This window comes from Sebastes fasciatus, chromosome 2, assembly GCF_043250625.1.
Source record: "Sebastes fasciatus isolate fSebFas1 chromosome 2, fSebFas1.pri, whole genome shotgun sequence".
NCBI classification, from domain to species: Eukaryota; Metazoa; Chordata; class Actinopteri; order Perciformes; family Sebastidae; genus Sebastes; species Sebastes fasciatus.
Window position 1 is genome coordinate 32,176,756 of NC_133796.1, and position 13,609 is coordinate 32,190,364.

The 13,609-nt window shown below is 38.3% G+C and overlaps 1 protein-coding gene across 1 annotated transcript; it reads left to right on the top strand.

Annotated features, from left to right (window-relative positions):
- The first annotated feature begins 4,466 nt into the window (after nucleotides 1-4,466).
- On the top strand, nucleotides 4,467-13,165 carry lysmd2 (LysM, putative peptidoglycan-binding, domain containing 2). Its single transcript, XM_074620088.1, has 3 exons — nucleotides 4,467-4,967; nucleotides 7,226-7,566; nucleotides 12,444-13,165. Exons 1-3 carry the CDS (start codon nucleotides 4,710-4,712, stop codon nucleotides 12,493-12,495), a joined length of 651 nt encoding a protein of 216 aa, XP_074476189.1. The 5' UTR covers nucleotides 4,467-4,709; the 3' UTR covers nucleotides 12,496-13,165.
- The last annotated feature ends 444 nt before the right edge of the window (nucleotides 13,166-13,609 follow it).

Consider the following 13,609-nt stretch of genomic DNA (forward strand, 5'->3'; position numbering starts at 1 on the left):
TCAACAGCGGATGTACTTTCTACGCAGACTCAGGTTCTATGGAGTGGAGCAGAAGATCATGTTACTTTTCTACCGGGCTGTCTTGGAAAGTATTGTAAGATATGGCATCACGGCCTGGTACGGTAACCTGACTGTGCAGTCGAGGTCACAGATTTCTCGCCTGGTGCAGACTGCCATGAAGATTATGGGGGTCAAAAACCACCCTACCCTCCAGATGCTTTATGAGCAGTCTGTCATCAGACAGGCACAGAACATTGTGTCAGACCCAACTCACATCTTACATCAGGAGTACCAACTTTTACCTTCCGGCTGGAGATATAGAGTCCCACGGTGCTGATTGAACCGTTACAAACATTCATTCCTGCCGATGTCTATTAAACTCCTCAACAACTCGTAACATCAAGCTATCATAATGACAGTGCAGTGTGTTGAATGGGGACAGTGCAGTGCAGTATGTGAGATTGGGACAGTGCAATATGTTAAATTGGGACAGTGCAATATGTTGCATATGTGTAATATTGGACTATTGTTTGTGCAATATGGGCAACGCGGTAGACGGTGCGGTGCACTACCGGTGCAATACCTGCCATGGTGTGTGTGATAGTGTGTGTGATAATATGTGCCATTATGTACGTGGACTGTGTATGTGTTGGAACATCTGTTTCTGTGAAACTGTTCCCCTGTCTGATGTGGAATTGTTTATTATTGTTGTTTATGCTGTTTTAATTTAGTGTTTGTAACTGCAGTTGGACGGAGTCCAGGAAAAATTTCCCCACGGGGGACAATAAAAGTATATCTTATCTTATCTTATCTTAGTGACTGCACAGGCGACAGGGACAGAGGACAATGAAAATTTCCCCTCAGCTACCATCCATGTTCACATATTGGCTATCATGGTTATTTACCTGGGATTTATCTTGTTGTTCATTTATGGTCTTTCATTTTCCATTCTACAATGATTAACTGACCTGTCGCAGGGAGTAGGTTGATATCTCATTATGGTAAAAGATGCTCAGGTTATCGTCACACTATTTAGAAAAAAACAGATTAGATAATAGGGATTTTATTGCATGTCAAACTGTAGAAAAACTAATTTACGTTTGCTACCGTCAGTGTCGTACATGTAAACATCAATGTACTGAAAAACATTTAATTATTGGTGTAACCATACAAATAAAAATAAAAATTGGTTTGGCATAAAGAAGACAATAGTTAAAGCCAGAATGGAAAAACCATAGAGCACCTATGTATTCTTGAACATGCTAGTATGTATTTAAACCAGTGATTTTCAAAGTGGGGTCCGGGGATCCCCAGGTGTTCGTGACACTGTGTCAGGGGGTCCGCGAAATAAATTGCTATAATTATAAAAAATTGTGCTGTATCATTAAAAAGTGCATATCTACAGATGGGGACCATTTGTGCCAATAAAACAAGCATATTGTGTCCATTACTACAACTTATGTTAGAAACTCTGATATTAGTGTGACACACAGCAATAAGTTCATTATTTTTAAATTCAAGCACTAACTGACAGTCAGCTTTAGACTGGTAAAGTTAAATATCTGGATTTATTAGGACTATGCCTGTTTTGCCACTGTTAATTTTCTGAAAGCTTTTAAGATCAATTGCTTGAAATATAGGCTATAAATGCTGTCAAGTTGAATAAAATCACCTTCTGTTTAAAGGTATATAAGCGGTATTAACATTCAATAACATTCCCCGCTGTGGCACTAATAAAGGATTATTTCTTTTTTAATGCTAACATGATCTATTTATCACTATCAAAAGGTCTGAAATATTTAGGTTCAACATTTTTAGAATACAAATAGTTCCAATGGCATCAAATAAGTACAAATGGTAGTAAGCATGTGCTTAATCTGTGTTATGATTATGAAAGGGTCCTTGGAAAATGTTCTCCCCTGTAAGGGGTCCCTGGCCCAAAAAGGTTTGAGAGTCCCTGCTTTAAGAATCATATGGATCAAAACACAATATCACAGGAAAGAATATGGACCTTAAATGACGGACTATGATTATAAATTTACACTGAAACAAACATCTTCCAAGGAATTATATCAAAACCCTCATTCAATACACTTAGACAAAGTGTAAAGAAATATATATATAAAAAATATACAGTTTCTACATAATTAATGTTGTTTTACTGTAACTGTATCACCTCAATTTAATTCTTCCTTTCCCTTCTAAAAATAAAGGTGAATGTTTTGTTTGTGCGACTGATGTCAATATGACTGCCAGGAATACGGGAAAATTCTGTTTAGTGTATAAACAGTCAGGTCCTCATTTGGCAGACTTTATGACACTGATATCCCAGCTTGGGAAAATCCCTCATATGTTTTTTAATAGCTTTTACCATGTGGTAATAATGAAAAGCACGTTATTTTTATGCATGGTGGTTGGTCATGGGACTGTTAACCAGGTTCCTCTCACAGAGGCCATCCAGATGTCACATGCAGTGGTTAGTGGTCACAGAGACCTGCTGAATATTTTCACCCAATGTGAAGGAATCTCAGTCCTACTTCATTATGTGTTACACAAGAAAAGTGAGCTAACTAATAACCAGCTCAGTCTTGGATTTATAAGGACGTTTCATTGTAGCCACCTAATGAGGGACTATTTTACTGCTGTTTTACAAGATCAATGCAATTGATGGCAAGTATCTGATAAAAAGGGATAACCGGCATAACTCTGAGTCTAAACTCCTGGGCTAGCTTTGTATTAGCGAGCAATAACTGGTTTGTTCTAACTGTATTACTCACAACTTTATTTAGTAAGATAAGCACAATAAAATTTAAACAATAAAGCCCTTAAAACTAGATTTTAACTACATCAACAAGATGCAGCCTCAAGATTAGATAGCCTAATAATGCAGGTGTTGCTTTAAAGGTCTCATATTGTAAAAAGTGAGATTTTCATGTCTTTTATATTATAAAGCAGGTTTATGTGCTTTATATAAATACTGTTAAACTATCAAAACGCTCAATTTACAGAGAAACACACACAGCCCGTATTCAGAAACTGAGCGTTTGAAACAAGCCGTCAGGATTTCTGTCCATTTGTGATGTCACAAACCTACAATATTTAGACCATTTCACAGTTTTAAACGTTAACATTCTAATTGAGCTAGTAAATGACTCCACTATGTTGTTGCTAAATGTTAGCTAACGTTACCAGGAGGTTAGCAACTGTTCTTTAACAGGCAAACTGAACGGTTACTGTGACGTCATTATTGCTGTCATTCATGTTATTAGACATTTCAAATGTATTCACATTGTTTAACAGCCACGGTGGGTTTTTATCATTTATTGATCATTTCATTTCATTAAAAAAATTATTACGAACATGTAGAATACAAAAATAAAGAAAAGAAAAAATAAAGAAAAATAATGATCATACTAGTGGACAGTCAGAAACAAGTAGTATTTACATACAATGAAAAGCGTAAGAAAAATAAATTGTCTAACACTTGATGCCTTGATTTACATATTTGAAAAGGAGTGAGAAGAAGTATAAACTTATTTAATCCCAGCCCCCATCAATCAATTATTAATTATTAACCATCTTCCTTATTGAGCCATAAATATATACTCTAATTACATTTTCCTAAATTTGTTTAACTATAATTATTATTTATAATTATCCTAACTATAATTATTACCTTTAATCTGTGTCATACAGAAATATAAATTAATTACTGATGTAATTATCCTTATCAAAATATAAATTTGTTATCAATCCAGAATACCAATTCATTACTTACATATTTAGCTTAATCATATTGACTATTTGTTATCTTTTCTTATATGCGCAAATTATTATTTATAATATACAATTTATAATATACAATATGCACATGGAATACAACCCGCAATATATATATACATACACATACACATATACATACATATATATACATATATATATATATATATATATACATACATATATATACATATATATATATATATATACACATACACATACACATACATACACCGCACATTGCACTACATGCGCACACTGCATACCACATATACATATATATATAGAGACATATATACTGTAAATATATACAATACACAGCATCCGACCATGCATATTCTTAAACCCCAAATCAATGCTTTTCCTTTCCTTACATTTTATTTGTTGTAAAATTGTTTTATTTTAATATTATTTTTATTCCATAAAATATTTTTGCTGATTTTTTTTGTAATGAAAAATCTGAACATGTTTATGTAACTATTGAATTTTCGAAATAAAGTATGAAAAAAATAGGTCTATTTGACATTTTCAGTTGAAGCAATACTTATACATTTTAGTTTACTCCACCTTATTCCAAATACTTACATTACTTGCATTTTGTACTTCAAACCCTTTCAACAAATATTTGTAATTATCATATTATGAATTATTTTGAAAGTGTAACCGGAAGCTGTATTATTGTTGTTCCTGCCGGGTGTTTTTACGTCAGCGTGAGGATCTATGACAGAGGCTACCCGTGAGGTAGTGGTAGTGGTAGTGGTCCCGAAACATGTCTCTGATCCCCCGGGTGACCTGCTGAACATGACCAGGGATGGGAAGCTCCCTGCGGCCTGAATCAGAGACTCACTCCGCCGCAGCGACTCAACCGGAGCGGTAACACAAACGAACCAGAGAGGTAACCAGCTCTTTATCTATCTATTCAAGAGAAGATGGCGGAGTTCTCGCCCGTCCTGCCGCTGCGGGATGGAGGAGGAGGAGGAGGAGGACGGTTCGGCCAGCCCATCTTCCCTCGGTCCAGGTCCGGTTCCGAGTCAGAGAGCGAGCTGTCCCAGAGCCTGGCCCGGACCAAGATCCGCTCGTACGGAAGCACAGCCAGCGTCACGGCCTCTCTGGGGGAGAAATACATCGAGCATCGTGTTGCAGACAGTGATACCCTGCAAGGGATCGCTCTCAAATACGGTGTCACGGTAAGGGATGCTACACAACACAACCGCTGCATCATGGTAGGCTGTGTTGTGATGCTTGACGTAATGCATTCGATCAGTCCTCACCATAGACTGTATGTATGGTCCTCACTGACAGATCAGAGGAGCCACACACAGCAGCATCAACGCCTATTTCCTCTATGCATGACATTTCATTGATCTTCATTGATTTCATGGATCTGTCAGCACATCAGTTCATGGAGCAAAAATAGACTTGAGACCAGAAATAACCACATGAAAGCCTTTGAGCACTCTGTTATGTTGGTGTTTCAACAACCAGAGCTCTTTAGAAATGTTGCTGTAGCATCTCATAGGCCCAGTGGAGGGAGTTTTCACCTAACACATTTAGATTATTTCTGTATTAAGTTTCACTTTTTGGGAATAGAGCTCACTTCTTGATTTTACTCTCATTTTCACAACACAGGCCAACACCCAAGGTGGTGACATTCCTGAGAGCACACTATTAATGCAATAGGATTATTATATATATATATATATTTTGATACTTTATTTATATTGTGTTTCCATCACAGAAAGACAACATACACATAGAACATTAAAACAAAAACATGAAAGGATATAGATGGCCCTGTCTTTACAAAGTTTTTTTTATTTTTCTATGACATATTCAGTGGTTCATTTCTTCATCTTGTGGTTGACATGTAAACATTGTCCATACTTCTCTCCACATTGCTCCTCTTGTGCTCTCATCCTGTGGGTTAACAGTTCCATATCATATATTTCATTCACAATTTTCAGCCATCAATCTTGTGTGTAGGTGGTTCTGCCTTATATCATCTCTTCGTAATGGCCTTCTTACAGGCCACCAACAACACTTTCAGCAGGTATCTTTCTTCTCTTAACACAGTTTTTCCAGTCATATTACCAAAATACAGTACTATACATGACTTGTGTAGATCATAGCCCAATTTTTTTTTTGCAAATAACCTCATGAACATTTCCCCAAAACTGCAACTTCAGGGCAAAGCCAAAATATATGTGAACGGTCTACATTTATGGCCCCACATCTTCTCCAGCAAGGATTATTATATTTTAATAATAAGGAAGTGGAGAATGAGGGCAGACAGTATTCATTTACAAGTTTGCATGCGTACTTCTCCATACGAGGCTGCATTACCACCCTGGTAAAGTGGAAACTGCCCCGGGGCCCAAGTTCCCCAAACCCTCGTTGGCCTCAAATACCCAAGGTTCACTGTGTTGATTGGTTGTCGGAAATGTAATTACATGCACATTTGTTTGCCCAAATGTCAATTAAAACAGGACATGCATTATTTTATTTTAGAAAATATTCTACATTCCTCTTTATCCTACTTTTTAAAGAAATATTGCATATCTAAGTACAGTCAAAATAACCATCTAATTTAAATGTAATGTTTGATAAGACGCTAACTTTCAATTTAAAGACAGAATTGCATAGGTTTCCTCTGTTCATTAAATTTAGGACACTCAAACAGATGCTAACAAACCTAATTTCTGACCCTAATTTCAAAGTATAGGGTTTTAATGGAGAGTTTGTGTCCAAAGATGCACGTATAATCTAGTAATTTTGGTCAATCAAAAATATTTAAAGGGGGCTTATTATGCTTTTGTGCCTTTTCCCTTTCCTTTAGTTTGTTATATAGTTTTTTTTTTGCATGTAAAAGGTCTGCAAAACTACAAAGCCCAAAGTCCACGCCATTGGAGTTACTCTCCCTATTGAAGAGGTATTCACTTAGGACTGGATAGGTGTTGGTTGCAGAGTAGTGATGTAGAAGGTAACATTCAGGATGCTCAGATACGGTTGGTTCCTCTTTACTGTCTTATCTCAACCCAACAGCACAGTATTGCAACCACAGGCTTAAAGGTTTCCAGTTGAACAATGTGTGAACTTGAATGTGTGGTCAATAACAAGAAGAACATACAAAAGTGCCACAATATAATGAGCATTAATAACTGACCAATCAGCCAGTATGAGAGAAATGGTGTTTATAGTGAATAGTGTTCTAGTAGAAACCTTAAATACAAAAACCCCCCAGAAAATAAGCACAATAGGTCCTCTTTAAAGACGGACTGTTGTGGATAAATAAAAGCAACTCCATATATTTATATCAGTGACACCACATATTTATATAAGGGGATTTGGTCCTCAGGTCTAAGCTTAAGTGCAACGGATCAAAACAAGGAAGGTGATACTATTTTTTTTGAACACTGTATTTTTTGCTGTCACCCTGATCTGCCAGATGGAGCAAGTCAAGAGAACCAACAAGCTGTTCAGCAACGACTGCATTTTCCTGAAGAACAGCCTCAACATCCCCGTGATGTCGGAGAAGCGCTCCATATTTAACGGACTGTCTCTGGACTCTCCCGACGGGGACGGAGAAGCAGCGTGCCTGGAGGCAGATACAGATTGTGTCGTGTTGCAGGATATCGAGGGACCCTCGCCGCCCCCTTCCCCGCCCCCCGAGAACTCCAAACCCCCCCAGCAAGAGGAGCTGTCAGCCAAAGACTTCTTACACAGACTGGACTTGCAAATTAAACAATCAAAGCAGGCAGCGCGTCGACTGAAAGAAGAGGAAGTAAGGTGAGACGTTGAACAACACCCAAGCAAAGCGCTGCTTCTTTTTCAGCATGTTGTTGACAGGTACACACTTTTTCAGACCGGGCTGTTGATGCTCATCGCCCAGGAATTATCCTCCTGAATATTGCTAAATTAAAAATAAGTGGAGCGGTCCTTCCCTAAATGGTCCATTTAGACTTGTGCTTGTTGAGCATCCAATCAGATGGTATTTATGGTGGGTGTGAGGGCTGACTGTTGCCTCATAGAAATGATGGATACCTGTCAGCAGCAAATGGTGCTTCTGTTTCTTGGTTAGGATAATGGCCACTGAGTGATCATTAAAGCAGACTCATTTTTTTTCTGCCTGCCAAAGTGTTGGTAGCACATTTATAGTTTAATAGACAGGAGGATACATTAAGTTTGCTATGATCAAATCCGACATCTGTAGGCATGTGTCTTGGGAAAAGCCTGGGTGTTTTGTCAGTGTCTTGTTACCGTTCACAGCCCCTTTTCCCCCAAAAAGCAGCTCGTAGTCTTAGACTGGGACTAAAGATCGCTGTAGCCTTGAAATTCTTGCAAGAAATGAGGCCTAGACTTCTTCCTGAGCTCAGTAGGTGATTGTCAGAAGTCCCTATCAGCACTAAAAGAGACATAGAAGTGCAAATGTTCTCACAGAAGGAGGATCGAAGACAGGAATCAGGGTTTTTCCCGAACCTGCTGTACTAGTCAGATGCCACATTATGCAACAATCAGATATTTAGCAGGAGGTTTGGCTTGCTGAATCAGGCCTGAGCACGTCTTCCTGACACTGCATGTTGAGACAACTGAGTAGTGAGGTAGTGATGGATGCCTGGCTGGCATACCTCCATTCATTCATAGACAGACACACAGGCGTTGTTGGTACTATCAGTTTAGTCAAGACTGAGTCACACCGCAGCAGTTTCCAATACAGACCAGACGACGTATGGAGTATACATCGTTTTTCCACTTCAGCCTTTCTAAAAGTGTTTGGCTCATACTACAGTGGGTACAGGCACTCCTGTAGCAGCTGTTGTGTTTGTTTCCTTCCTGTTGGCCTCAGGGTAACATTACCTGACCGATTTGGCAGCTGCACTGGCATCAACTGTCCATTGTCTCTATTATCACGGCTGATCTGAAACCAGGTTATAGATCTCTAATTTCCCCTGAAAGAATAAGGAGGGTCTTATCACATTTATCTACTAAACAGTTCATACCATAACACAACTTGTCATTTTGACCTTGTAGCGGGCTCAGTTTTAAAGCTGAGTGGTACCATATGAAGCTAGAAAACCTAAGGAATCCATTGTTACCCACCATGTCATACTAGCTTGTCGCAAAGGAGAATGAATAACGCCCCAAACTTACACTTGATTTTGGCGAGGAAAAACAGGCATAGCCATTTTCAAAGGGGTCCCTTGACCTCTGACCTCAAGATATGTGAATGAAAATGGGTTCTATGGGTACCCACGAGTCTCCCCTTTACAGACATGCCCACTTCATGATAATCACATGCAGTTTGGGGCAAGTCATAGTCAAGTCAGCACACTGACACACTGACAGCTGTTGTTGTCTGTTGGGCTGCAGTTTGCCATGTTATGATTTGAGCATATATTGTTTTATGCTAAATGCAGTACCTGTGAGGGTTTCTGGACAATATTTGTCATTGTTTTGTGTTGTTAATTGATTTCCAGTCATAAATATATACATACATTTGCATTAAGCAAGTGTATTTTCCCACAAATCTCCCTTTAAGGTACATTTTGAACAGATACAAAAAAAATGTCAATTTGCGATTAATCACACTTAATTATTTTAATGGACTGCCAGCCCTAATCATATGAATATAATTAAACCACAGAATAATAACATTTAGGATTTTCATTGTTTCCCTATTTTCTGTTAATTTGATTTTAATTTGTTTTTTTATATTATGATCTGGTATTGAGTTGTAACTCCTTTTTTCATGTGAAAGAAATCCTCAAGGCGAAATAGTTTACAATCTTAAAAAAATTCTAGTAGAAAGTAGAAAATAGAAAGTAGAAAATTTCATGACTAAATTAAACTAGGACTATCTTTATTAAAATCATGTGATTAACTGTTATTACTTGGTCCATGCTTGAAATACTACTACATAGTATATACTGTACATACTATGTGTCAGTATAAGGTACTATTGTAGTATTTCCTTATTATATGACCACTGACTGCACATTTCCTATGTGTGTTACCGTGTTTTGTTTTTCCAAAGACACGAGCCTTGAGTAAACGTGCAAGACACAGTTTTTTATTTCTCTTTAAATGTTTACCTACCGGCTGAGGCGAAGCCGAGCTTTGTGTTAAAGCTCTGTCTCTCTCTGTCTGCAGCCACATCAAAGGTTGGCTGTGTGGAGCTGCTGCTGTGTGTTTAGACAAACCTCTGCTCGCTTGTTTCCACACAGGCCCAGAGCAAACACAGACCGCATGCCTGTTTGGCTTCCTCCCTCGGATGGAACAAACCACTAACCTCTTAAGCTTAACTGTCGGGAATAGTTGACTTGTTGACACATTTTCTTTTAGAAGACCTGAGATCTTCATATATCTCACAGTTTGATCAATAACTATGATGTTATTATATGGATCTACATAAGTCCAAGTCCAAAGAAATTCTTAGTCGACTAACACTTATACGATTTTGTCGACTCATCGTTTAGTTGATTTAATCGACAGATCTGTAAAACTGAGTTTCTCCACAAAGAATCACAAAAGCACCACAGTGCTCATACGTTTCTTTGAAATAAGTCATTCAGCATGAAAAAAGCATAAAGAAGCATAAAGAAATCTTAGTCGACTAAAACGATGGATTAGATGAGGGGCAACCCTACCTGTCACTTACATTTATTGCAATCGTTTAATACCTTTATTTGTAAATCACTTTTTAAAAAACAGGAGTTATAAAATTATTATAAAGGATGATATGGAAAATAGGGTGAAAAAAGAAACGCTTCCAACACCTAATAACTGGTTATGCCAAATTAGATGGAGTGAAACAAGTTATGAGTTAGAACAGGTTTATAGTTACCGGTTTGAATTAAAATGTTAAGTTGTTAAATATGCAAATATATATCCCCAAAAAATCATTTTCTTAAAGGTGGTTATAAATACCATAGGGCTGCAACTAACGATTATTTTCTCGATTAATCAATTAGTTGTTTGGTCTATAAAATATCAGAAAATGGTGAACATGTCGATCATGTTTCCCAAAGCCCAAGATGACGTCCTCAAATGTCTTGTTTTGTCCTCAACTCAAAGATATTCAGTTTACTGTCATAGAGGAGTAAAGAAACCGGACAATATTCACATTTTTGAAGCAGGATTCAGAGAATTTTGTTTTTTTTTCTTAATAAATGACCCAAACCAATTAATCAAGTATCAAAATAGTTGGTAATTAATTTAATAGTTGAGAACTAATCGATTAATCGTTGCAGCTCTAAAATCCCACCGGAATAACGTGGGATCAGGCAGGTTCAGTCTCCACCAGATCCCTGCAAGAAATGAGTACATTTGGAATCTATTGGAACCATACCCTGTTTCCATGAACCGTCTCTTTAACTTTATTTTTTTTTATCATCACATATAATCATACACGGCACAACGTAGTGAAATTCGACCTCTGCATTTAAGTCATACATAAGCATTAGGAGCAGTGGGCTGCTGTAAAACGCCCGGGGAGCAACTTGGAGTTCAGTGACAATGTCTCAAGGACACCTTGCTACAGATGCCCCTTTTAGACCAAACACTGAGCCCTTCATAGCGAGTTGTTCTTAGTTTAAAAGATTGATCCAGTCATCCCTCAGGATGTTTTCTACTCAAGAAGAAGAAGGGAATCTATAAAGCAACATTATTTCTGCCTCCTACCTTCACTGTTCTCTCTCTCTCCTCTCTTCACATTTTCCTGCAAAGTCATGGTTTAAAACCTTCCTCTCCATCCTCTATTGATTTTGATCGTTCTATATTTCTTCCCTTAATTAAGTGTAATCCTTGGCAGCTGGACTCTCCCTCTCAACCTTGTTGTATATTTTGAACGTGTGCAGTAGCTCTAAAGAGAAACGATTTCCTCCCAATTAAGGAGTTTGTGAAGGCTTGCATTTCTCAAGTAGCTTCTCTAAGAGATTTACCAGCTAACAGCAAAACGTTCAACTTCACGATTAAGCTCAAGACACTGGTGTGTTGTACTGAGAGAACAGATGAGCCTTCAGCTGTGACGGAGAACAAATACGTCCGTTTGGTTTGCCTCATCCATTATTCACACACAGCAGGCTCACCTTGGTGACCAGACAAGCAGAGGGAGAAAAAGGGGAAAGGAGTTAAAGGACCAGTGTGAAGCATTTAGGGGGATCTATTGGCAGAAATGGAATATAATATTAATAAGTATGTTTTTTTTTTAGTGTATAATCACCTGATAATAAGAATCGTTTTGTTTTTGTTAGCTTAGAATGAGCCGTTTATTTCTTCATAGGGAGCGGGTCCTCTCCAGGGAGTCCGCCATGTTGCACCACCATGTTTCTACAGTAGCCCAGAACGAACAAACCAAACTCTGTTAACTTTTCCTGTTCGGGCCCGAGTCGATAACGTTACTCGCTCCCATCGCCGCCGCTCTCCCTCTCTCTCGCTTCACCACTCACTTCCCACGTACACACACACTCTGCTCCAAATGGCTCTAGAGAGCGCGATTCACGTTTTCGCGCCGACCACCGTAGCTCTCCAACACGCTTGGCACACGGGAGAAGCTTCACTAGATCCCGCCAGATCCTACACAAAGTGTGTGCGATTATATTAAAATGTGTTTCCACTGTACCTTCTCAACACAATTAAAGGTTATGTATCTTTTTTCTCATTCGCAGGAACAACGAGGAGGACTACACGGCCCCCACATCATCATATCAGGAGATATAAAGGACCCGTCCATTTACTGCTGACACATCCATGCTCAAACTTACAAACAGCACGGCAACCGCATCGCTTTTTTTTTTTTCCTTCTTTACCTTTTTGGTTTTACCGAACCACGTTGAACGAAAGTGTCATGTTTGCCTTTTATTTATTAATATGCAACTATCACGATGTAAACGATTGTTATTTTGTACAGTTTTAGTTGGAGACTTAACAACGCGGAGGAGCATCTGATATAAATAGCATCCGAGCACACGTCATCATATGCTTCTGAAGCTGCTGTAAAGAAACCCACCTGCTGCATATGTTCACACATACAGTATATAAACTCACACACACACACTGCGCTAAGCATTTCCAGAAGGATTAGCTAGTTGCTAACTGCTTCTGATGTGCTAAATCCCCTCCTAGAATAGTATCATTGGAGAGTATATTCAGGCCTTCCTCATCAGTGTTTTTCCCCAAACAGAAGCGGTGGATGGACTCAAGCCTTTCAACACGTCCCATTAGCCTCATAGACGCTTTGTTCTTTGGGGGGAAAAGAAGGGACTGCTCTATTTTTGAAGTGTGAATGCATTATTTATGTGTGTGGAGAACTGTCTGTAACAGCTGTTTTATTGTGCTTTTAAATTCTATTGGTTTTATTTGGGGAGAATAAATATGTGATTAAACCAGACATGAAGATCTCGTGTGTTTTCATGACGATGCACAACACAGTCTCACGGCAGGTTGTGAAATAGTCACGAAATTTAATCTATTTGCTTCATGTACATAGACACGAATTTCCTTTTTTTTTTCATGACGCATATTTTTAGTGTGTTTTCCTACGAATGTCCAGCAACATGTGACACACGTGTCAATTTCCGCTCCAGTCTTTTCAAAATAAAACTACTTAGTTAGGTTTAGGAAAAGATCGACTTGGTTAGGGTTCGATAAAAAACGACTTTGATATGTTAAGGAAACGTTTGCGGTTTGGGTTTAAATAACACCTGAAGTGGTGTAACTTAAGTAAAGAAGTTATGTGATAAAAACGACTTAGTTATCTTTAGAAAAAGATCGTGGTTTGGGTTAAAATAACTTAAGTATTGAGGTTACGAGACACATAAAACAACTCTGACTT

Bases quoted from the DNA above. Each gene is read 5' to 3' on its own strand.
- lysmd2 (XM_074620088.1), top strand. From the start codon at position 4,710: ATGGCGGAGTTCTCGCCCGTCCTGCCGCTGCGGGATGGAGGAGGAGGA. The intron at 4,968-7,225 runs GTAAGGGATGCT...CTGATCTGCCAG, and splicing joins CTCTCAAATACGGTGTCACG to ATGGAGCAAGTCAAGAGAAC. The intron at 7,567-12,443 runs GTGAGACGTTGA...TCTCATTCGCAG, and splicing joins CTGAAAGAAGAGGAAGTAAG to GAACAACGAGGAGGACTACA.